Source organism: Diplotaxodon limnothrissa, linkage group LG18 (assembly GCF_057381915.1).
Source record: "Diplotaxodon limnothrissa isolate DT_005_m linkage group LG18, D_limnothrissa_male_GT1.1, whole genome shotgun sequence".
Taxonomy (NCBI): domain Eukaryota; kingdom Metazoa; phylum Chordata; class Actinopteri; order Cichliformes; family Cichlidae; genus Diplotaxodon; species Diplotaxodon limnothrissa.
In genome coordinates, this window is record NC_140613.1 from 5147900 (window position 1) to 5174155 (window position 26256).

At 42.6% G+C, this 26256-nt stretch overlaps 1 protein-coding gene across 2 annotated transcripts in view; it reads left to right on the forward strand.

The window, feature by feature from the left end:
* LOC146612930 (disco-interacting protein 2 homolog C) overlaps window positions 1-26256 on the forward strand; it is a 202999-nt gene that overhangs the window by 87584 nt on the left and 89159 nt on the right. For both annotated transcript variants that reach the window (XM_085378707.1, XM_085378708.1), the window contains exon 2: window positions 20248-20319. In XM_085378707.1, the coding sequence (XP_085234833.1) occupies window positions 20248-20319 (72 nt within the window). The remainder of the gene's footprint in view (window positions 1-20247; window positions 20320-26256) is intronic.

The window sequence follows — 26256 nt, forward strand, 5'->3', positions numbered from 1 at the left end:
CTGCTGTTGTTGTGCTGCTACTTGTGAATTCCTTCTTTTTAACCGTACACGTTTCCATTGTTATTGGTGACCAGCTGCGTTTGTTTAATCATGCTGCAGAACTTCAGAGAGGTAAAAACCTTAATAATAAACTGTCCTCAGACAGTTTACTGACATCCACGTGACATTGATGATGTGCTGCTTAATTATTCTGAAATCACTCGCAGGTATTTGGGATGGTTGCTAATGTTAGATATGGAAAGCGCTACAAACCAAAATGTTTAAAATCTTAATTCCTAATCCTGCCACAGCTACACGCTCAGGAGGCGTGAGGCTGTGTAACCACTGGGACAACAGTCGAGCTTTGGCCGGCTGTATCTGCTGCACTGCACCTCTCTGTGCTGTTGTACATTTCCTGGCTAACACAGCTGCTCAGCCACTCTGCACCCCCCTGAGATCGCAGTCAGCTACACCAAGAGCCAAAGTCTGGGTCACCACTTCCTCCATCTCCTTCCCTCCTCCTCCTTTTCTCCAAATTGCAGCTGGCGGATGTAATTGAATTAAAGAGGAAGCCTCTTCTTTGGGTTTATGTGTGCAGGAGTGCGGTTGATGTGATGTACAGCAGGAACACGGGAACATGTTTTAATTGCATATCAATAATTTTATTAGTCGCTGTTAGGGAGAGGTGACTTTTTTCTTCTTTTGTTTAAGAGTTCACTATCTGTGGTGTTTCAAAAGCTCATACCTTATAGATATACTCTCTTTGGAGCATCCAAGTACAACAGCTGTCCGTCCATCCAATTTAATACGTCTGCCAAAGCAATCAAGAGTGTTTGCTTGAAGAAATGGTTTTTTTTTTTTTGCTCAGTCGATAGTTTCCACTCTTCCTTGTCCAAATCATTTCCTCCTTTTATTTCATGGCCAAACTCTCGGGCGTTCGAGAGTAAAAACACCCCTGCCAACAGTGACGTCACCCCCGCAGACATCACGCCGCTCCAGTCATCGTGATCAGCCGGGTTCATCATTGAAAATCTTCCCTTTTTGTGTATCGATTGCTCACCACTCATCGTGTTTCTGAAAGTACCGGAAGGTCGCGTAGTTCAGGGTGCTGTACGCTCCGTTTCTTCCTGTCCTGGGGTCAGCGTGGGCAGCAGCTTTGGATCAGATTTCAGCTGCTGATGACGGACACACAGGTTTTTGTTGTCTTTAAAGAAACAATCTGCTGTTAAGTGTCTGAGAAGATGGTGGATTTTTAGAGAATATTGTTGAATGCAGGAATTAATTACTGCACCACTAACTCAATATCGATATACTGAAGGAAAAAAACCCAAAAATCAATGCCTCGAGCTCCAGAAGTCTTGGTTTCTATTGTTTTGTTCAACATTCAAACATCTGAAACCACTTGCAGTGTCATCACTCCATCTTTCTGCTGTTAAACAGTGTGTTCGATATTTTCCTGAAAAGCTTAATAATGATTTTCCAAGCATGGAAATGCTGCAGCTTTTGCGTTGGATGGATTATTTTTAGAACACGATAAATCGACATATCTGCTGATACACATCATGTTGTTGTCCTTTCATAAACTGACCACTATGCAAGCTCGCAGCACGTACCGTAATTACACTTTTAACTGAATAACCTCGTGTTCTACTTGCTGTCAGAAAAGTGACGTTTTTGCAGCAGGGAGTTAAAGGGAAAGATGTTAGACTTTCCAGAAGCATCAGCAGAAAAACAACAACAATCTTCTGTGAACAGCTGGATTTTTTGGCAGGGCGTTAGCCTCATAAAGCAAACTGAACCCAACCTTTTGTGCTGTTTGCAGAAAATTGCACTGAACGAGGCAGCATTATATTCCTAAAAAGAAGTGCCTGTACGAGGGTGTGTGGCCTCCATTAACACATTCTGCAAATTGGGAAGTGTGCGTCTATTTTGAGGCTGTGCGGTCAGTCCTGTGGGTTCCTTCTAAGTAGCTTTTAGTAGGGTTTGATAAGACTTCAACACACACACACACTCCTCACGTCACTGTTAAAACCAATAGTCTTACAAGGTATTAAACCTCCATTTTCATTTTCCCTGAAGCAGCTTTTGTTTGAAGGCGTGTGAAACGCACCGGCTCCCCTGATAACGCAGCACTTTGTAGGTTATCGACAGGCAGAGGTCTGCGCTGAAGTGATCTCTATCAGATCTTTCCAGCGATGGGCCACAGACTTTTTCACATGCCAGCTCAGATCAGGTTATATCTTTAATCCTTCTTTTACCTGAAGGGCTTTCAAGATGTTTCTTTCTTCACTGCAGATGTGGTTCGTGATGGATTTGGAGATTATTTGTCATCATTTTTAGCTCGGACAAAGAGACAGAGGGCAGCATGGAGCAACGTTCATGCTGGGAGGGAGGAGAGAGATCGTCTTTTATTTTGACACGCAGGTTGTCGAGCTGTTTTTTTTTTTTTTTTACAGGAAACTGAATCCCTACCAGCATTTGGACTGTTGCTAATCTTCTGACCTCAGAAAGCGCGATGAAACAAGCTTATGAAATATAATATTTTAACAGTTTTACAGTGTGTTATAAAGCATTTATAAACAGTTTATACCCAGGTACCACTTGCCTTCCTGTTTAGCGATTCGTCATGGATGTATAGTCAGAAACAAATTAACAGTTATAAATTTGCCTGCAGCTATGCAGTAGTACTGTGCAGTAATTTAAAATGCATTAAGGCATTTTTTGTGTTACTGGTTTGAAATTTAATCTCGAGTTGGTGCACTCGTGTCGATACACTTCGTATGCAGCGCTGCATAAAAATACAGACTAAATCAGAGCAAACGTAAAATCAAAAAATAAAATAAATGCATCAGCAATGTTTCAGAAACTGATGAAATTTTAAACAGGCAAAAACACATGAAGTCTGGACTCCCACTCCATCTTTGGAGGCTTCTTTTCTCGAGCAGGTAGAAATTTGAGGTATTTTTTTCATGTCAGAGTGACGAGCAGCATTTCAGATCCCACACGTCAGTTAATCAGTTATCGAGCGATGCTAATGGATAAATTAAGCTTAGACCGAGCGCCAAAACCAAAGGAGGTACTTTTGACTGGACCTCGGAGCTTCCCCACTGCTATCAGACTCTTGAACAGCTGATTTATTTTAACAGCAATAATAATTTTTGCACATCAGGTCATCTCACATATCAAACCAGCATATTAAGCTCATAGCTCCTTTGCACATAAATATATTTAACACTTCAACTTATTTTTTTGTTTCCACTTATTATTAATGCTTTTTCTTTGCACACGTGACAATAAACACTTTGAATCTTTGGAGCTTCTGCAGTTTTTGCTCCTTTCTTCTCAGGATCTACGGCTCATTGTCAGCCGAGTGTGTGAATCTGAGGAGGCTTCAATTGGACTCCATGATCGGTGTGAACTCCAGGCCTTTTGTCCTCTTAGCACCATCACTGTGATGAATCAAGGGGCCACTATTTAAACCTGTTCTAGTTTTGTTGGTTAAAGTTTTGGTTCTAGTTTTGTTGGTTAAAGATCACACACTTTTAAAGATAAAAGTGTGTGATCTGCGGTTCCTGCAGCAGAGGTGAGAGGGAGGTTTATAACGGAGTGAGTGACTGAGTACGTGCATCATTTATGTGTTTATCAGAAATCCAACTGTCACCATCTCAGCCCTGAAGGTAAATATCGTCTGACGGCCGGCTCGACTTGAAGCACAGGTGCAAGCTTGTGCGTTTATGTGCACGAAGAGACGCCGACAGTGTCAGATATCAAAGGTGATCCTGTTCTATTTTGGGAACCTCTTTTGTAGGCAAATTTTACCGGCTATAGGATCTACACACACACACACACACACACACACACACACACACACACACACACACAGATCTTTATGCTCAAATGTCTTTAAAAAACATTTTCTCTTACTGTAAAAACAGCTTCCACGTGACATTTGTCCGTGTGTTTCCCTGTTCTATTTAGGGAATCATGACAGCATGCAAATTTGTTCTGGCTGCAGGACCTGCACGCTCTCACTGTACACACAGCTCTCACAACCTGTTTAAACCTGGCATCCTTTAAAAAAAACAAAACTCTCACATCACCTTTTACTGCTAACTCGAAGCTGCTGGCAGCAGCTGTAGGGAAGCAAGTCTTTCTTTAAACCTGTCCAGGGTTGACACTGACTTACTTAACCTGGGATGTGACCGAGCTCGCTTATTTGTGTACTGCAATCCGATCACAATGCATGCATGCGGCATAGCCAGTGCATTTAAATGGCGGCTGTAAAAAGCAGAAATGACCTCCAGCTTGTTGAGCTGTTCACTAGGTGTTTAAAATCTTACTTTGATTTGCTGCTTAAAGTGAATGTGACTGACTCCTTCGTTATAGTTGTAGCTGCAGCCCCTTGTCATTTCACCTCCTTCCTCCCTTCATGAGAGCTCTCTTCTGACTTGCTTCCACTTGTAAACGAGATTAGAAAAGCAGATACTCATATTAGGGATATCCCATCTCACTGACATCACGCAGAGCCAAGAGCAGAAACAACCTTTAATAAAGTTTGAGAGCAACCTGAAGCCTGAGCCTCATAGGGTCATACTGTGATGTCACAGAGAGACAGAAATGAAGAAAAACCATTATAGGGCCAATCCAATAATCTGTATTATTGTTGAGACATGCTGAACACAAAAATGTGTTTTTGGTTTTTTCTAAATTGATTTGTAACATCCGCTGGGTGCATGTTTCAGATTATGTGTCTTAATCTAGTGTAACGGACATGTGACGATCAGCCTGGGTGATCTACTGAAAAAAGAACAAAAAACGCTGACCTTGTGACCCAAGTCATCCTCAGTGAGTCGGTCCGATCCGGTCACAAGATGCCTGAGCAGGCGGGGGGACTTTCCTCGGACATGTAGGTCAGTTTGCTGGAGTTCGGCGCTGTGAGAAGTCGACCCCTCGGGACAGCAGAGATGACCGTAAACCTTCAGTCTCTCTGTTTTTGGTCTAACTGCAGGAAATGAAGTCACTCCAGAGGATTTGTTTTCCTGGATGATGACTTCATTATTCCGGTTTTATTAAGTTTGCTTTTTCAATGGAAAGCGATTCTACAGCTGTAAAGTCCCGTTTTGTAAAATCTGGATAATCGCACACGATGATGTCCCGTTTTAGAAAATATGTAGACAGTGCCTCGGCTTCGGCCTCTATTTTGAGCGTGGGAATATTCAGATATGTTGGATTTTCCAGTATTATTTTCTTTGCAGCAAGCATACACCAGGGGAACCCCCCAAGCAGAAAGGAGATAAGAGAGAGATAAGATAGAACTTTATTAATCCCTCGGGTGGGTTCCTCTGGGAAATTCGACAGGAATGAGCAGAGAAGCCCTCAAAGACAAACATCTTTGTCTTTGAAGCAGAGGTGGTGGTCGCTCGTATACAAGAGCAGATGAGGCCAAAATTCCTGATTTTAACACTGTAGCTCTGCACTTCAGAGAATCAGCTGTCAAACAGATGCCCTGGATTTGCTTTTTTATTGAGTTTTGATGGTGGCACTCCTTTTTACTTTTGAACCATGCTGGCTGCTTTATGTGGCGGCTAATGCTAAAAAATTCTCATAAGACAGATTTCAGGGGGACATTTAAGACTATTATAAGTGTTGGGGCCACACTTGTGAATCTTTGAATCGGTGGGTTTTATTTAGTCCCATTTCCCTAAGTGTGAAAAATCTGTTGTGCAGTCTGCCTTCTACAAAAACCCTTTGAAAGAAAAAGCTCACTGAATTTGAGTTCAGTGCTATAAAGGATGCCACCTATGCAGGAATCAATGCCCACCCCCAAATCTGAAATAAATAAAATCACATTTTTTGATAGTTCAGGCTTTTCACTTTGACACAGTCGAATACGTCCAGTTTTCAAACCATACTGAACTGTGCTCTCATGTAAGAAAGGATGTGAATCATTGTTTCAGATTTTCCTGTGAAATTCAGCTCGTTCCAGTTAAAATAAAGATATTTGAGCCAATCATTACAGTAAAAATTGAATCTTCGTTGCCCCTCCTGTGTGCTGGCAGTCGTTGTAACCTCAGGAGAAGTTACGGATCCCGAGTGGTCGAAGGCTCGAGATGTGAGGAAAAACCCGGCAGCAGGAGTGTGTGTGTGTGTGTGTGTGTGTGTGTGTGTGTGTCCTCTCTTACCTCACTGTGAAGTCAGCTGACAAACAGACCAATTTGTTTATGGGGCAGCATGTTTAGGCAGGCAGTGTTGGACTGTACCAACAGGGTAGGGGTGTGTGTCCATACTGTGAAATCAGGTGAAAAGCAGTTTTCTTCCTTCCAGGACTAAAAATGGAGGGTACACGGTGAAGTCATTGTCAGTTCACAGCTGCAGAGTGTGTGTGTGTGTGTGTGTGTGTGTGTGTGTGTGTGTGTGTGTGTGTGTGTGTATGTTGACAAGAAAAGGCAGCGTCAGTAGCTGAATGTCAGCAGACACCTTCAGCCCTTTGTCTGTGCAGACAAGGTCGACCTGCTTCCTCCTTAAAACTAATAAGCTGCTTGTCTTTGAGTGTGCATGTTAATTGAATGGGTGTGTGTGTGTGCGAGAGAGAGTGTGTGTGTGCTGCCAGTGGGGAATAAGCAACCAGTGTTTCCACACACTGGTCCACAGACGAGGACGGCGGCTCGTCTGAGCGGAGCATGAAGCTCAGTTTGCTGCTGTCAGTTTTTTATTCTTGCTGCCCGAAATGCTCGGTGAGTAGACGAAAGCTGTGTGTGTGTCTGCGTGTGTGTGGAAGCTGATTTTCTTGATCTAATTATCTTAATTGGAATAAATGTCTGACTTCAGGGTGTTTGTTTTTCTCATTGGTGAATGGCAGGAGTTTGAGTTTTGTGTTTTTAACCACGTAAAACTTTAAAATGAACTTTGCTGTGATCTGAAAGTTTTCGTTTTTCAAAGACAGCAGTGACGATGTAAAGCACCGTGCGTCTGCTCTGCAGCTTTCCTCGCCGTGTGTGACTGCTGGCCAGCTTGCTTCGGTGCACCTATAACGTCATACGGACTGTTGGCCCTGTTTCTGTCGCTGGTACGATAGGCTTTGCACCTGCTTCATGACAAACAAAGAATGTAAATACTGGGCGCTGATGTAACCAAATAGAGGAGATGAGCAGGTTTTTACTCTGAAGAAGCGCTGTGAGCGTATCCAGTGATCGTTACGTGATTATTGCAGTCAAAAGAATTCAGATTATTGTTGATTTTAACTCTTTATCACGCTACGTTCTTTTTTTCCTCTAGAAAATAATTAAATTTGAGTACAAGATGGTGAACTGAGCATAGATGTAGTTCACACAGGCCTCTGAGACGATCTTGTAAGATTTAGGACCGACTATGCTGACTGATCTCAGTGCAGCTACACATCAGCTGATGGCTAACCTGATCCCCTTCTGCAAGGCCAGAGGGAACGCTGTTTAAGATATCTTAAGCCTGCATTATACTCCATTGCAGACATGGACAGCTGGAGGCCCGACGGCTGAGTAATCATTCCTGTTAGTTATTTCACATCAGCTTGAAGTCCATCGCCTGGGAATCCTGTGTAGTTGGTGCATTGTAATGTTAATTGTCCACAATAATATACAAAGTTTACGACCCAGGTGCATCCTAGTGGAAATTATAAGCCCTGCTTTAGTCTGCAGGAAGTTTGTGTACATCTGCAAGCCCCTTCACAACCCACCTCCAACATAACCTCTGTTTTCATGCTGGATCCGACTTAAAAACAAATTTCTTTATGCTGGAAGCTGCTTTGTTTTGTGCTGCGTCTCCCTTCCTTTATTTGTAGTTGAGTCTTTTTGAAGAGCTGAACAGCAGGAAGAACTCTGGGTGTACAATAATATAAAACAAATAATATGAACAAATCAATATTTAGTTATTATCTGGCTGATCAATCTTCAAACTCATTTTCTGTTCTGTTGCTTTCAGTCTCTTTCAGCTGATGGTGCAGCTTATTGCACGCTGATAAAGAGCAGTGATAAACTGGTTTGTTGACAGTTGGGATTAAATACGAGATAACCAACCGTAAACCAGGGACAGCAAAGATCTGTTTAGTTTTCTTCTGAAAATGTTGAGAAATCTTCTGCAGAACGTCTCTGAGACACATTCAGGATGTTTTTAAGGTAAATAAAAACCTCCTGTTCTCACAGACTTTGTTACTAACAGTGTTTTTATGGGGGAGACTTCTGTGAGCACTTTGCCGATGGCCTGCTGTTGTTGCTGCTCCTCTCTCCTTAATGACATCAAGGCTTTGCACTCTGTGTTTTACTGCACATGAAGCTGAAACACTATTTGGTCTCAGGGCCTTTGACCATTTTAATCCAGAACAGAGAGATGTGTCAACAAGTCAGACACAGGTGTGATCGCCATTTATGCAACTGTAAGACTGGAGACAGTATCTGAGGTTCTCAGGCCTAACAACCTTTGTCCTCTGATTTTGGGTTTGCAGCACCTTCTGATATTAATTGTTTAGCTGCAAAGGTGCTATTGGAATAAAGCTTACTCCACATTAGTAAGCTGTTTATATGATAGTGGCAGTCACAGAGCAGAAACGGAGCCATTAAAAGCACCTAGAGTTGCATCAGTACTGAGTTAGTACAGGATAGAATCGGAGGTCAGGACAGGTGAAAGCACCGTCGCTGAATTCCCGGGACAGCTCGTCATCTCTGTGGCAAAAAGTTTAGAAATTTGTCACACTCACTGTGGACATTCCCCAGATTCTTGGCTCCGAGTTTCAGGTCTATGCCTTGAGTGCAATACAACCACCAAATCAGATTCCTTGGATGCCTCTGACATCTTTATCTGCATCAGCATCTGGCATATTAGATTTTCCACCATAATGAATTCAATAGAAACATTTTCCTTTTTGCAGGTTACAGTTTTTATTTTTGCAATGATACACAAAACTGGCACAAATTCTGGCTGAAACTCACAAAATGTATCAAATGAACCTGAGATTTGTTTAAAGCCTTTGATGTCATTTTTGCCGCCGATTCCAACTGAAGCAGCAAGTTGTCTTATAATAGTCGTCTTATTAGCAACAGCACCGACGGTTTAATTAACTTTGTATTTGTTAGACGCTTCGGCCCGAGTGAACACCATCTGTACTCGATGAAGGCACGTGTTCCTTTCTCGTTTCATGCGGTCGAACATAAACTGTAACGGGACTTTCCACCCAGTCCTCCTTATTGTGCGTGTAATGGTTTTGCTGGCACTAGAGTAAGTTTAGCTCTGTTTTTCCACAAGCGCGCAGGACGACCATAAATCATTTTAAACTGCGTCCACTGATTGAAATCCAGCATACATGTATTTGTAATTGTCATGTGCCACGAGGAAGCACGGTTACACGCTCCTTTCTCCAGTTTTATGACGGCCAGAGGAGGAATTTTGTTAATGTAGCACCTTCGTCAAGTTGCGCCACGTGTGCTTCGTCTCCGCCTCAGACTGAAGAAGAAGGTGTTGTGTCTGTGCTTACAGGTTTTGCTGTCGAATCTGTTTATTAGGGAAGGAAAACGAACTCTTTTAAACATCACGAGGCACAAACGGGCCAAGAAACTCCCACAGAGCCGCTGTCCGGGGAAAATGTCATAACTGTAAAATGTAGCAAGTCAAAGAATCATAGAGGAGCAGCCTGACACCCGCCAGACTTTCAGGTCGAAGGAGATGGTTTTCTCAGCTCCTTACAGATGAAAACAGCCCAGAGTTTTGTTTTCTCAGCTGACAAAACTCAAGTTTAAAACCATGTAAAGTTTTAATGGTTACCGACACACAGGCTCAAAGTGTGTGTGATTGTACCTGTGTGGAGGTGAGCACTGAATCAGCATGTTGTTACTGTAAACGCCTGCTGAATGTGTGTGTGTCTGTGTGTGTGTGTCCTGCCTTCATCCCCGGAGGAGCCCTTGGGCGTTTCCTCCAACTGTTGTTAATGAGTGTTTGTGTGGATTTTCTCTGTGTTTAACTTCCATCATCAGTCATAACCATTGGCAGCGTTTCATAAAAAATAAAAACAACTTTCAAAAGCAGGCACAAATAAAAATGCCCCAATTTAATTATAAAACATTTATTAGTTTTGATTGTTTTTGCTCCACCAGGTCAGTTTTTGGTCCTTTCTTTGAAGGAAGTTAATCGAAGTTGATGTTGTTGCACTTTGCCCTCTATAAGCTGGAGTTTTGCAATGTTAACAGAACAGATTCAGACTAAGCGGCCGTGAGTTCAGTTCACTGAAACCTGCATCTCTGAAAGAGAGCACCAGTGTAAATGATGCTGGTGCTCTTCACCCAACAAGCTTTTTTATTTGTATTCTTGCAGAGATCCAAACATTGATGTTATCTTTATGCATCGATTGTTTTCATTTTGCTTTTACTACAACTGCTGCTGTCAGGCTTGTTGTGACACACACACACAGACGGTTAGCTTTTCCTTGAACATGTGGAAATAATCTGGCTTCAGATAATATTACCTCTTGTGATGTCACTGAAAACGACAAACATGAATTTCATCAGAGGAGCATTCAGAGGATGTTTCCACAGTTGTTGGATGGATCGCACTGATGACTTTGATGACTCTGACTTCCCCTCTGCAGCACCATTGTGATAAAATGTTTCCAAAATATGTAATTTGTGACCGAATGACACTTCCGGCAGCTGAGTGGGCCGACTTCCTGTTGGCTCTTCTAGAATATTGGATTGGCGATTCATTTTGCAGCGTTTGAGATGATCAGAAAGCTTTTTGAATCAGTCAGCATCACGTGGATGTTGAACTTAACACATTTTTTTCTACTTTACAAAAGTTACCCAAAACTTGTGTCGCCTTTTGCTGGGAGTTGTTCTTCACTATTGATTGGCTAAAGCGAGGTTTTGAATGAGGCGAGTAATTTTTTAGTCTTATGGGTTTTATGAGTTTCCATGAAAGTTCCTGCTTTCTTTTAGATTAGATTAATAAAGTTCTATCTAATCTAATCTAATCCCTCGGGTGGGTTCCTCTGGGAAATTCGATTTCCAAAAAAGCACAGCACCGACAGAAGTTACAGAGTTACAGAATATTATATATATATATATATATATATATATATACACACACACACACACACACACACACACACACACACACACACACACACACACACACACACACACACACACATAAATACAGAGACAATATAAATAAAATATACGAAGGGGATAAATAGAATAAATAGGAATAAAAATACAAGTGAATTGCACATTTCAAGTATTGAGTCTATTGCACCGTGGACTATTTACAAAAGTATTGCACAAAAGGTATTGCACAGTGAAGTGAAGAGGCACTACAGCTTAGTTGTTCCCCCCTCCTTTGTCCTCCTGTTTCCCCTCCCTCTCCCCTCCAGAGAGGAGTTAAACAGTCTGATGGCGTGTGGGACAAAGGAGTTTTTAAGTCTGTTAGTTCTTGTCTTGGGGAGAAGCAACCTGTCACTGAACAGACTCTTCTGGTTGTTTATGGCCGTGTGCAGAGGATGCCCAGCATTGTCCATAATGTCCAGCAGTTTCTTTAATGTCCTTTTCTCTGCCACTGTCACCAGTGTCCAGCTTCATGCCGACCACAGAGCTAGCCCTCCTGATCAGTTTCTCCAGCCTGGATGAGTCCTTCTTTGCTGTGCTGCTCCCCCAGCACACCACAGCATAGAAAAGTACTCCAGCAACCACTGACTGGTAAAACATCCTCAGGAGCTTCCTGCAGATGTTAAAAGACCTCAGCCTCCTGAGGAAGTACAGTCGGCTTTGGGCTTTTTTATACAGGTGCTCTGTGTTGCATGACCAGTCCAGTTTATTGTCCACCCACAGCCCGAGGTACTTGTACTTGTTGACCACCTCCACCTCCTCCCCCTCTATCTGAACTGGCAGTGGACCTGCTCTAGACCTCCCGAAGTCCACAACCAGTTCCTTAGTCTTTGAGGTGTTGAGTTGCAGGTGGTTTGTGTGACTCCATGCGACAAAGTTCCTCACCAGACTTCTGTACTCCTCTTCCTGATCATCCCAGATACACCCCATGATGGCTGTGTCGTCTGCAAACTTCTGAATATGGCATAATTCAGAGTTGTAGCAGAAGTCAGAGGTGTACAGGGTGAAGAGAAGAGGGGACAGCACAGTTCCCTGTGGTGCTCCTGTGCTGCTGACCACAGTGTCAGACGTGATGTCCTTCAGCCTGACGTACTGTGGTCTGTCGGTGAGGTAGTCGGAGATCCAAGCCACCAGGCAGGGGTCCACCTCCATCCTGTTCAGTTTTTCCTGAAGCATACAGGGCCGGATGGTATTAAAGGCACTGGAAAAGTCAAGAAACAGGATCCTGACCGTGCCTTTTCCCCCATCCAGGTGTGAGTGGGCTCTGTGTAGGAGGTACAGGATGGCATCCTCCACTCCGACACCCGCCTTGTATGCAAACTGTAGTGGGTCCTGGGCATGTTGTACCTGTGGTCGGAGGAAGTTGAGGAAGAGCCGCTCTAGAGTCTTCATAAGATGTGACGTCAGTGCCACCGGTCGGAAGTCATTCAGCTCATTGGGCCGGTTCTTTTTGGGGACCGGGACGATGCAGGATGTCTTCCATAGGGCGGGCACTCTCCCCAGTCGCAGACTGAGGTTGAAGACTCGTTGTAGCGGCTCCCCAAGTTCAGCAGCACACGCCTTTAGCATCCTAGGACACACCTTGTCTGGGCCTGCTGCCTTTCTGGGGCGAAGCTTCCTCAGTTGTCTCCTGACCTGATCCACTGTGACACTGGGAGATGTTTGGGAGGAGGGGAGGGGGGGAGATGTCTTGCTGCTGAGAGAGGGATTGGAGGAGGGGGGTGTCATGGTGTCAGGAAGGGGGGGAAGCGAGGGAGGTAGGAGAGTGGGGAGAGGACTCTGTAGTGAAGGTGAGGGTGGGGGGGTTGTGGGCTGGTCAAACCTGTTGAAGAAGTTGTTAAGTTCGTTTGCCTTCTCCACAGTCCCCCCCACTGTGCTTTTCTTGGTGTTGTGGCCTGTGATGGTTTTCACACCATTCCAGACCTCCCTCATATTGTTCCTCTCCAACTTCTGCTCCACCTTCCTCCTGTAGGTGTCCTTTGCTTCCCTCAGGCAGCGTTTCTGCCGTTTTTGTTCTATGCATTTGTGCTTGTACTCTGAAACTCTTCTTTCTGTTTGAGAGAGAGAACAAAAAGCTTTTTTTATTAGTCCCCAATGGTCACATGACAGAATTGTTTCTCTATCCTTCCTTTTTTTTCCCCTCGTTCACTTCATCCTGTTCTACTCTACACTAAATATTCCATCTATTCCATATTTTAGTTTTTTATCTCCTTCCTCTCACGCGTCTGTTATCTGTAGCGTTGCAGTGTGGAAACAATAAAATCAACTGTTTCCTTTTTAGGTGCTGGATAGATACACACACACACACACACACACACACACACACACACACACACACACACACACACACACACACACACACACACGCGCTCAGTCTTCCTCTCTTCCCGTTTCTATTTTGTCAGTGTCATTATTTCCCTGCTCTCTCGCTCTCGTGTTTTTTCCTGGTCTCTGTTTCTCTTCCATGTTTCCGTCTCTTCTATATCAGCCTCTTCTTTTGTCATGGCTCGGTGTCTCTCTCTCGCTCTCTCTGTCTCACACTGTATATGGTCATGCAGGCTCAGCTGGCTGTTTCTGCACAAACTGACTTGCAGCACTCATCCTTTCACCGCAGGAAGGTGATTCAGCAGATCAAAGTTGTTCTCTGAGGCTGCGATTGAACGCGGAGCACGTTTGACTTTTGCTTTTCGTGAGCAAAAGTGTTTTTGACGTAAACGGGATAGTTTTGTTAAATTCTGCTGTAGCAGCATCAGCTTTTATAGATTTTTCTTGTCCGCCAGATGCTGAACTTAACTGCAGTAATTTGCAGCTAAATCTGTAGGTCCCTGTAAGACGAAACTAGGTGCAGCAGTGGTGGATGATGGTGTCGGGCAGCCTTTCAAGGTGTGGGTTGAGGTCAGAGCTCTGTGGGAGTTATTTAATGTCTTTATGGAGCTGACTTTCTTCTGCAGGACGATTGTTGTGTGGAAACAGGAAAGGGCCAAACACAAACTGTTGAAACTAAGCTGCAAGAACACATTGTCTGAAATATAACTGCACGCTGTAGCTTTAAGATTTCCTTCAACTGGAACTGAAAGACCACCTCAGAGTGAAACTGTCCAGAGTGCTGTGTTTAAAGAAGTCACGGCAAACTCCGCGGTGAGCGCGAGGTCCGTGTCAGACTCTATCACACAGATTTTTACACGTAGTGGAACATGCTAGCCCATCAGTTGCTATGGTGACTTCCGTGGCACCCACACTGTCCTGCAAGTGCGCGAAGGAGTGATTTATACATCGACCACTCAAAGTGCTTGACATCAAGGTCGGGGTTAAGAGCGTGCCAGTCTGATGTCTAGCGGGGAGTCGGGGAGGGCGCTTCCAGCAGTATGTAAATATCTGAGTGTCAATAATTCATAGGCAGCTTATAGTGAGGTTTTACGGCTGTCATCATGCTGCTCCATGCATATTTCAAAACACTGAAGCACTCAGACACAAACACAGGACTGTAGCTGGATTTGTCCCTCGCATGGGGCTGAAACATTGGAAACAAAAGGCCTGCTGTGTGGTCCAACAGTGCTTTCTACCACAGCCTGGTGATAAGGGTGACAACTGTGTAAACGGTACACATTTATGATTAAAGGACTAGATGCAAATTAAGTGATACCAGGTGCTCTTAGCTGTGTCCTTTAATTGGTTTAGTTTTCCTCTGTTACCTTTGCTCTGGCTGGAGGGTAGAGAAGCAAACTTGTGGTAGAAAAGTTTGATTCCCAGACTTTCATTTTCCCTTAGATGATTCTGGGCCATGGGTGCTGTTTGGCAAGAGGTAGCATTAATAATAATGACAGTAATAATGCTAGTATAAATGTGCAGATCCAGACTGACCATGCACAGAAGCTGTTACTGTGTTTATGTGTATTTGGCCTTTGTTTAGTTCATACAGCCAGTTTTTAAAACGGTTACCATGTAAAATCATTTTAATTCCATTGATCAGTCGTCATCATGTCTGTGCTAACTGTTCAATGCGCTGCTCGTGCTGAGCCGTCCTCTGCTCTTGGTGCTTTAGGCGTCTTGAATGTGTAAAGAAGCTGCAGGCTGAAGTACTCGCCCTCTAACATGACGCTGTGCTTTCTGATTGGAGGTAGAGCGCCTTGTGGTCATAAACATTTCCAGAGATGTGTTCTGCAAAACTGTGGAGGTTTCTTTTGCAGATATGGTTTTGGTTTCCAGAGCTCTAATTCTGTTGTTCATTTTTCACATCATCATTAAAGAAAAGCAATAAATCAGCAAATTCATAAAATCTGGATTTTTCTTTTTTGATTGTCCAGTTTATTGTTTTGGTTTTTAATGAACTGAAGGATTGATTGCTTCTTTCTCGTCTGTGTTTAGCCTTTTAGATTTTTGACTCACTCGAGCTAAATGTGAAGCTCTTTGTGTCTGTTTGTGTTTGGAGACAGTTTAAGCTCTCGGGGCTTACACCACCTCACTCTGACCTGTGAAAACATCACCCTAAATCCATTTTGTTCTAACTGAAATAGACAGACAGTGAGACGGAGGGAAGAAGTTACAGAATAGCAGAGCCTGAGTCATCCTTCCTTCCCCTGTGCCTATTTAAAGATCCTCATCCCTCCATCCTCATCATCTGCTTCTTTATTCCTCACCCCAGTCTGAGAAAGGAGGAGGACCTCTCATTCGCTTTTGATCTTGCTTTGGAAGTTTCTGTTTCAGTTTGTCATACGAGTATAACTCTCATCAAGTCAAACGCCTAAGATCGAGGGAGAGGCTAGAAATAATCCTCCAGCTTAGATGAACTTAATTGGAAGAGAAAATATGGCAAAATATCAACTTATTAACTGAAACTGTTGTAAACACAGTTTGAGTGTGTGCCCTGACCTTTGACCTGCTCTGTATACTGTACTTGCATGCACAGGTTTCCTGCACGAGCACTAGCTTGCAGAAAAATAACTTTAATCCTCGCAAAATCAGTAACATAGTTTCAGAGTAATATGATACTTGACTCTAAATTCAGTGTGTTTTGGTGCTGAACAGCACCAACTGCTGGTTGAGGATGAGCATAGTTTCTTGTGTTTTATGGTGTTTTATAGACTTCATGACAAAAACTTATCTCATTATTACTACCTGTCCTTTTTAATCCTTGGTGTCTCATCTTTTTCATTTCTGACCTACTTTAAAAAGGCTCAGAGAGGTGAAAAAATTCTGTATTTCCCCGGAAAACTGAGTCACAGCAGCCATTATAACTCTGTGAAAACTTTTTATTTTATTGTTGTAATCAAAAGAATCACATTCAGCTTCTTTCACAGGCACATTTTAGTGTCTCAGCTGTGTTCATAAGCAAAAGTACGTGTTTTATTATGAGGCTTATGACTGTTTTTTATGTGTGTATGGTTTGTATCTATTTTATTTAATATGTTCCTGCTTGTTATTCATCACTGGGCTTGGTTTCAAATCCAACGTTGTCTTCACAGATTTTTTTGATGTGGTTTGTTATACGTTTAGGAAAAAGCGTGAGTATTCCAACCCGTCACTTCCTTCTTGACTAAAACGGCGCTGGCAGCAATGGCGGCCCCTTCCTGGGCATGATCCTAAAAGCCTGGCACGTCTTTCTTATTTTCCGCGTGTAAACCTGCAGTAACGTGGAAAGTTGCATGAATGCACTGTTTATACAAAACCTGATTGCATTAGACAGCATTTATCTTGCGGTAGTTTAATATACAGCCACAGTGTGTTTGACTCTGTGCCTGACAGAGTGACTGACAGGCTGATGGACCGCCTGTCCGACTGGGTGGATGATTTTTAACACAGAGCTGACTGACATGTTCATTTCACTCGGTCTCCGCTTTGCTGATAAAACTCCAATTAAATCAAGAACATGCTAACTGAGTGTTTGTGTGTCACCTCCTCAACAAGTCAATATCTAAAAGACAAGGTCAGACCTCCTCTGTTTACCCACACGTCTTCACCTCCCTCAGTGTATTTTCCAGTTCCTCTCTCTCAGCAGGGTAGTTGGATCCCCTGCCAGAGATGATAATTATTGCCATGTGCCTTCATGCTACTGAAATCTCTCTCACACACACATACATTGTGCTGACATCATCGCAGATGACGTCTGTGCCCACAGCCGGTTTCTTGATCCCAGCCAGTTACTCACATGTTTGTGCGTTTAAGAAGGATTTGTCAAGTCAGCCACGCAAACCGCTTTTTCTGTGTTCGACAAATCCTCTGCAGGTTTAGCGTCACTCAGGTCTGCTTCGTGCATCGCTCGCTGCTTGGGAAGCACACTCACCCGATTTTTTTTTTTTTTTTTTAAATTATAAATTTTTACTCAGACATCCTCCAGGCAGAGAAATCCTGAAATTGCTCCGCAGCTGATCATTCGGCAGCTACAGTCGTCACAGAAATTCAGAATATGTAAATAGCAGAGCATTTAGTCTGCACGAAGAATGTTTGGTATTTTTAGAGTCCTGCATTTAAAGCAGGGACTGTGACTTTTCTACCCTGATTGGTTTAAAAGAGTGGATGTTCATACTAAACACAGTCAAAAAGAGTGAGAATCTCAGCTTCACACTGCTTTAAACGGCCAGTTTGAGTTTTTTCCCCTCGGTGCACCCGTGGCTCAGAAAGTATGGGGGGGTCATCCAGTCCCACCGTGACATCCACTCACTGATGTGAGAACCACTGGCTCTGCATCATATCACTGCGAGCAGATGTGTTCATTTGATGTGAGCACAGAAGCCCCACCCACTCGCTGTTCAAACCTTCTGCTTGTGAGTGTTAGCCAATCAGGGGTTCACCAGGGCCCAGTATCGGACAAATGCGGATTATTTTGGACTGTGATTCTCATACAGCTGCTGTAGTGGAGCCCAAATGTAACAAAATATGGAGATGGGTGTAATTATTTTTGTTATCGTGCCTTAGAAAACATGTCAGAATCAGAATCAGAATCAGAATACTTTATTGATCCCTGGGGGAAATTATTTTTTGTTACAGTGCTCCATTTTAAACCAACATTAAGACAAGACAGACAATACGCTAACTAAGAATAGTACAATATATACATATATATACATACATACATGTGTTCTGTGACCTGCTTTCTAAAACCACGAAGCACATTGAACATGAACATTTAATTAACAAAAAGCCACACACTGTAAGAAGTGTGTAACATCACCGAGACAAACTTGCTTGTCAAACACTGCTGCGATGCTCCTTTTTTATATCCCACAGAATGTACAAACGGTACGCGCACAAGTTTGTTGTGGAAGTTCATCCTGAATCTATTCTCCAGCCCTTCCAGTCCTCTCCGTCCTCTTTGCTCCGAACATGTTGAATCCAAATGTCCCTGCAACTGCACACACAGACCTAACTGGAAAATTCCTCTGAAGTCTGCAAGCACCAAAAACTGTCTGGACCTACAATTCATCAAGTCACGTGGACTCTGCAGACTCGTAGAGAGCCTGCTTGTCATGCATAAAGCAAATATTTTAATTAGACGTTTGCATCCCGTAAAAACATTTTATCATATTTTAAGTTGATTCACCTCAGGCAAACACATGCATTTTTCATCCACTTGCTATTTTGCTTGTATAACATGGCTTCTTGCAGACTAGTGGAAAGAAAATCTCCAAAATACACATTTAGGTTTTATTTCACTGAATTTTGTTGCTTGTTTCTACACGTTTGATAGATACTGCTTCATTTTCAATATTGAACATAATATTTCAGAAAACTAACAAGACAACAAAATCGTTTTTCTTGTAAAAGTTATCAACTAGTAAGCTTGATTCAGAACCGGATTTACAAAGTCTTTTATCCCAAACAGCGCGATGGAAACCGACTCTTTCTGGCTGTTGACATAGTTTTTTGTTTATAGGGTAAAACCGTTTGATTCTAATATGTCAGCTAAATGAAATCTTCAGGTTTTTGTAAATTAGCACATATTCAGTGCATATTTAAAACTGATGCTTAAGAAAATGGAAACAAATATCAAAAACAATATAAAGAACATCAGCTGGCCTCAGCTCCCATAGACGCACATCCAAGTGTCTCCACCAAATACATTTATACAATAATGACTTGTTGGCTCATTGACTCTCCCTCAGTCACTACCATTCAGCATTTCACAAACTACAAAACCTCCTCAGACTCTCCAGCTTTCATACTGTAACTTTATTTGAAATAGAGTAGAATTAGAAATAGAATAAAGACTATATTGTATTTACTGTTTATCAGTGTATATATAATATATTTACCTCTATATAAATATTAATATAAATGCATATTGTAATCTGGGGCCCGTGTTGGTTCTTAAAACTCTAATTCCCATAATCCTTCACTCTGTGGCTTTCTGCCTTTCTCTGAAATTGTTACTTTGTTTTTTCCAGCTACATTTACTTGGAGTATAATTAGGGGTGGGGTCACACTCATTTGGTCTGTTGTGTGTTTATACTCAGCAGTCGCATATTTACTTTGCAGTGATTCACCCCCAAATTTTCTGGCTCTCTCTTCTTAACTTTCTTTTGAAATGCAGCAGCCCCTCCCCTCCTGGTGATCTGACAGTCCCCGGAGGTTAAAACCCAATGCCGGGAATCGTTTATAAAAGCGCTATTGGATTCAGATGTGCTTTGTGCTGCGTGGAAATCTGCTGATGGTACCGTAGCGAGGTTTGATTTATCGCTCGGGGAGATCGGTCAGCAAGCTTTGAGGTGGTTTGTCGCACTGTGAAAGGTGAATCAGCTGCACCTGCAGTGCTTTGAGTTCCTCATTTATGCACATTCACATTCATTCAAACAGAATCATCTGGTCGTAAGCAAGCGATAAGCATACCGTGATCTCTCTAAATGCTGTAGTACCTTAAATTGTTTTGCTTTTTCAGGGGAAATGTATTCAGTTCATTGCAGTCTTATTGTTAATTTGTCATTGTTTTTTTAAATTATGCTTGTAGGAGCTGGAACAGTGAACATTTATCTAAAAAAACATAAAAACCTGCATGCCCAGTGCAGCTTTAATGATCTCTGAATCTTGAAGTAAAGTTTAGAAAACATTGATCATCCATGTTTTACTTAACACTGACTTTGGCTCTCTCGCTGGGTATTGCTGTATGAGAATAAGGAAAGTAAAATTTGCTCTGTCTTTCTCTCTATGGCAGGTGACATCACACAGAAGGGCTATGAGAAGAAGCGATCCAAGCTGATTGGAGCCTACTTACCTCAAGCACCAGGTAAAGCAGGCTGTTCTTTAAAGCTTCATCCTGCCCTTTTAACTGAACTGCTCACTCACACACACTGTGCTGTTTTAAACTATAGTAGCTTTGCATGATTCACAGTTCAAAATAATCCTTATTTATTAGTCCAGCTGTTCTGATTGGCTGCTCCTCATAAACAGAATATTTGAATAGCTAGTGGGCGGGGCTTCTGTGCTCACAGCCAGAGCTTTGTCTGAGATGACGATAGCTGGTATCATTCAGAGGCAAGGCGAGAAAAACTTGTCTGAAACTGAGTGTTTAGATTAATCTTGAGCCTAATCTTCAAGGATTACTTGTACGTACACTGACCTCATTATTTGATACCCCGACCATGTTGTTCTCTCTCCCAGTCTCACACAAACACAGCAGCGTAAAAGAGAGGGCGATAACAGACACAATTTAATGATGTATAAACATTTGGGGAGTGAAAAGAGACCAGTGGAGAAGAAATACAAGCAACAGCAGCATAACTGAAGGATGGTCCAAGGTCAGCAGCCCTCACTGTAAGCTTTATTAAAAAGGAAAGTTTGGAGTGTAATCCTAAAACTAGAGAGCGTGTCTGTCTCCCGAATCCAAACTAGGAGCTGGTTTTGCAGGAGGGGGGAGCCCGATAGCTGAAGGCTCAGCCTCTCATTAATAACAGCTCCCAGTAATAGCTTTTGTAGAGCCAGTGTGTCTGCTGGTCTCCAGTGACACTTCAGTCTCTTAAAATGTTGTGCATGTCTGAGAGTGTCCGGGTCTTCCCATTTGATCAGCGTGGATGAGGGCCGACCTTCCAATAAAGCAGTGACAGCTTTTCCACGATGGATCCATCGTTGTGGGTTCTTTTGATTCTGTCCTTTCAGACTGCACTCAGGCGAGTGAAGCGCACACATCTCAGCTACTCTGTGTGCACGTTTAGACATCTTTGTGAGGACACAAAATTGTCATGCTACTATACTTGTGGGGACCAACAGTCACTGATGGGGACAAAACGCCCGTTCCCACAAGTTTGAGGCTCAGTTTTGGTGTCAGGGTTACAGTTAGGTTATGGTTTAGGCTGAGGGGTAGGATTATTGATGGTTAGGGTAAGATGTCCTCACTAAGATATGAAAACGAGTGTGTGTGTGTGCATCATGAAACCTTCTTTTGTCTTTGGCTGAATACGGCACTTTTTTCTCTCCTTGTCGATGTTTAACAGGACACACAGTAAATCCCATTTTGGGCAGCTTTGTCATCACAGAGATTTTCACAAGTAAGGCAGAGCTGATCGTGCCTTTGTTTTGTTGAAGGTCCTCGTAAGAAGATACACATTTAACTTTATTTCAGTGTTTCGTCTAACAGACTGATAGTAGGGGTTTGTTTTCTTTTGAAAGAAGTCAGAATGACTGTGAAGGATGGGACTGAAGTGAAAACCAGCAGACACACTGGCTCTGCCAAAGCTATAACTAGTAGATACGTGTGTGTGTGTGTGTGTGTGTGTGTGTGTGTGTGTGTGTGTGTGAGAGAGAGAGAGAGAACAAGCATATGTACTCATAGGCAAGGAGAATGGCAGGAAGTGCATTATGGGATGGAATGAGGAGTGTGGGATGGAGAGAATGTGTGGTATTCACATCCAGACCCAGCGGGGGGTCGTCCCCAGTTCTCTGGGAGGGGGGCAGATGACACACACTCCTCCTTGTGTTGCTTGGCCGCTAACACATTCACGTTTAAATCACTTCTAAGAACATTTCACCAACTAACACTGATTTCCTGGAGCCTTACCTGAACTGTATCTACAGTCTCTACCCACCTAACCTTAACCCTAACCTTAACTCTAACCGTAACCTATTGACAAACCAGGTCGGCAGTGAAAGGCATCTGAGTCCATGCAGGATGAGTAATACAAGAACAACCCAGCATGAATCCAGCACTCCTCATTCCTTTCAGTCCTGTAATGTACTCTTCTTGTGCGCGCGCACACACACACACACACACACACACACACACACACACACACACACACACACACACACACACACACACACACAATAACCCCTTTTTCCCATTTTTCAGACCCTCTCTTGAACACACTTAACAACACAATACTCCTTTTCTCCTTCTGTAACAAGCACACACACACCAGCACAGTTTCCTTCCCCGTGGTGTATTTCAGCTTTAATCCGCACTGCTTTGTATGGAGTCAGGGTGATATAGTTTGATTCTCCTTTTCCCTCCAGTACTGAGAATTTACCACTTTGATGTCATTACATTCAGCCAAAATAGAAAAAATAGAAAATGAAAAACTTTCCTTCTCTTGCATTTACTTTAAGTGAACTCTAGTGTACAGCTGTAGACTCAGAGCACTGATTTGGGGTCAGTAAGATAACTTCTAGGGTTTTTTAAAAAGAAATTTGAAACATAAACTGTCTTCAAGGATTAATTTCACCAGCCAATAAAAAACTATTTTTAAACCCATGATGATTTGAATCAATCATTATTAGAATTTCCAATTTGATTACTTGAAAGTACTTGTAAATGTGGATTTTGGTAAAATTCTAGGATACTTAAACTAAACTGTCGGCTGGCTTGTTACTGTGCACATAATACTTTTAGACCAAGGTGTTCATGGTCCATTTCCAAATCTCAACTATATAAAAGTTACTCAGCTCATCTCTAACAGAGGGCCTAAAACCTCTGTGGAAAAGATAATAATAATAATGTGATAATGGTTATTTATAAAGCCGGTTTTGACTATAACCACGGACCTTGGTAGGAACAGTACTGTAAACTGATAAATGTAGCTTAAAGCTCAATTAGATTAGAGTTAAACACCAGTCTCCAGCTGCATCTTACTCTAACTTGGAAAGACGAGGCCACGACCTCTGCAGCGACCAGGCCTAAGTAAACCGAGTGTGGACACATTTTCCAGCTGCTTCAAATTGGTGTTTTAAACATTTTCCCCGTATAATAGCTAGTTTGTCCCAGTCGCAAGCCTTTTCCAAGTCTACAAAGCACCGTCGAAATGGTTGGGCAAACTTTCATGAGACTTCTGTGGTTCTTTGAACAAATGAATAACTTGTTTGGCCCTTTCATGGCCCAGATTATAAAATGTCCTTATGTTTGTTTGAGCTAGCAACAGAAGTTTCTGACAGCCCTGTCGACTTTTGCCAGAGTTGTAAGAATTCCCCCGAGTTCTCCAAAACATTTTCCTTCACATGATGACTACGGTTAGAGTTTCTAAAAATAGCTGCGGTTACATGCCAACAAGTCTTCTCCTGTTTCATGACTTGGCAAACTGACCTGCTTTTACAAGCCTGTATATTCAGGTTTATCACATCATCACACTCTTTGTGATTATCTACAGGTATATACTGATTGCCTATCAGCCACTATGCTCTGTGACTATTTAGGCATATGACTATTGGTGCTTACACACCACAGTAAACTGATTATCTGTGTCATACCAAGGTTTTTGTCACTGGCATATTGTTTCTGAAAGCAGGATATGTTTATATTTGTGACGGGTAACCGGAATAACTATGAATTACAGTGAAAGCGATGTAAAAATGTACGCATTGTGTAATTCTGGTTAACACCTCAGACCTGAAAAATCAGACTTTACAGGAACTACAAATTGCTTTTTGAACGAAACGAAAGCCTCCAAGTCCTGTCTGCAGTGTTTGGCTTCATATTGTGAGGCGCACCTCCAGCCTCACTATGATATACCTCCCTTGAGGAAACACAGGCTTGTGGAAGCAAGTGCAAGTCTTCAGGAAAACATCTGCTCTCGCCATCAAGAGGTGATGAAGTTGTTCTGTCGCACTGATCAGCACTGCATCTGTTATCTCTGTTCCAAAGACGATCATAAAGGTCATATCAAAGTCTCAGCCGCAGCAGAAAGGGCTGAACGGCAGAGGGATCTGCTGGACGCCACTACCTGGAGGTGGAGAGGAGCGGGAAAGGCGTTTTAGTAGCAGTCTCATACAAGAGTATCGGCAGAACGGGGAGCTTCGCTGAATGCGTGTTTGGGAACAATGACAAGTCTTGGGCTTTAGACTGTTTCAAAAATAGCTACGAATTCAAGTATAACAACATTAGAACCCCGATCCCTGGTACCTGGTCCTCCAGGGTGGGAGTGTACCTGGATCACAGTGCAGGTGTTTTGTCCTTCTACAGTGTCACCGATACCGTAAAACTCCTCCACAAAGTCATGACGAAGTTCACTCAGCCGCTCCGTATCGGACTTTGGCTTTCAGAAGGAGCCGCCGCCGAGCTGTGCAAGCTCAAGTAGGCGGGTCAGGCGCGATCAGGTTTGATGTTTAGCACTTTGGTGTGGGAGCTAGAAAACACCTATCAACTGCAGAGCTCTGATTTCAGAAAACCTGTAACTACTGACAGAGTTGTAACCACTTCTACTTTGTAAACATTGTACGATGCCTCATGAATGTCCTCCTATGTTTACATTTATCTATTCGCATTTGCTGTAATACTTTTAAATACATTTTCTGAGAGGAAATAAAGTAATTTCGTACAAATTTATACATTTGGTGTAATATGAATATTTTCTTTATGTAGTTATTCTGCTGACTTCAATGAATGTATGCACATTCAATATTGTGCATATAGCAAAGGCACAGTTGTGATCTGTCTGTGGTCTATAAAAGTTACTTTCTCACAGCACATTACGGTTGTCAGTCCTTCTGTGTCGTGCTTCAAGCATGCAAAACATTTGTTGCATTAGATGCCAGTAAGGAGAGGGCATTTTCTGTAAGAGCACATTATGTAATTTCCTGAAAGTGAAAAAACCACATATAGTATACTTGGTTTCTTTTTTTAATTATATTGCTTCCTGAGCTTTTTAAAAAAAAATTATGATTGCTGTAATCAGCATTAACCATGTTGGTGTTGGCACAGGATGATGTGCAGTGTTGATGTTCCTTTATTTGGCTTTTTTCCCCCTCATATCTTTCTCAACCAGCCAAAGGACAAAGAAGCTTAACTGTGTTAGTGTTTATTTCCAGCAAATCTCTTATTTGTGTAAATAAAAATAAATTAAATGTGTTATGTTGATGGTCTCACTGGTTCAACATCGATGAGCTTTACTATGGGTGTATGAAAACACCTAAAGAGACACGCATCATGTAACACCACACCCTGCACATAAACAACTGTTTATAAAAGAAAGGATAACAACATACAGTGTATAAATATACATGTGGACTGGTTCTTGTATAGTGCTTTTCTACTCAAACTGAGCACTTCATACTACTTTCCACATTTCTATAAACACTTTGTTTTGTGCTTAGCGTGTGTAAGTTCTTTCTATCTAACATTCAAACTCCGATCGAGGCATCAGAAAGCAAACTTGGGGTTATAAGTATCTTTGCAGACAGACTTGAGCAGATGGGGATCGAAGCACCAACCTTCAGATCAGCAGGTGACCTGCTCTGAATCCTGAGCTTCAGTTCGTTTTTGGTTTGCATTTTTGAGCTTTTCCGTTATTGTATATGTAACAGGTTTGGCGTTACATAAAACAGCCTGTTGAACAGTTGTATAGCCTGTTTTTAGCAGCCAAATAGACAGCTGTGCAGTCTGTGTGCAGAACGAGTATAAGGAAAGGAAGCAGGACAAAGAGCTAGTTGACTGAATCGGGAGAAAGGGAAATCCATCCTTCTCGGTTCCCCAGAGGAAACAAGAAGGCGAGGTGTTTTCCAGATCTGTCGTTTATTCCTGTGCTTCCTGGTAGTCGTTAATGATTGGCTAATCAACTTTTAGCTTTTCGCCTGAGCAACAGCGGCACTCTGAGCCACGCTGAGAGCTCTAATGAAGACAGACGAGGGTAGAAGTATGAAGCTGAGATAGATGGTCATAGATCACCGGCTGTGGATCGGTTGTAGCTGTCAGTAACAGGGTGGTTATTATCATCAGACTTATTGATTGCTGTGTAGGGAG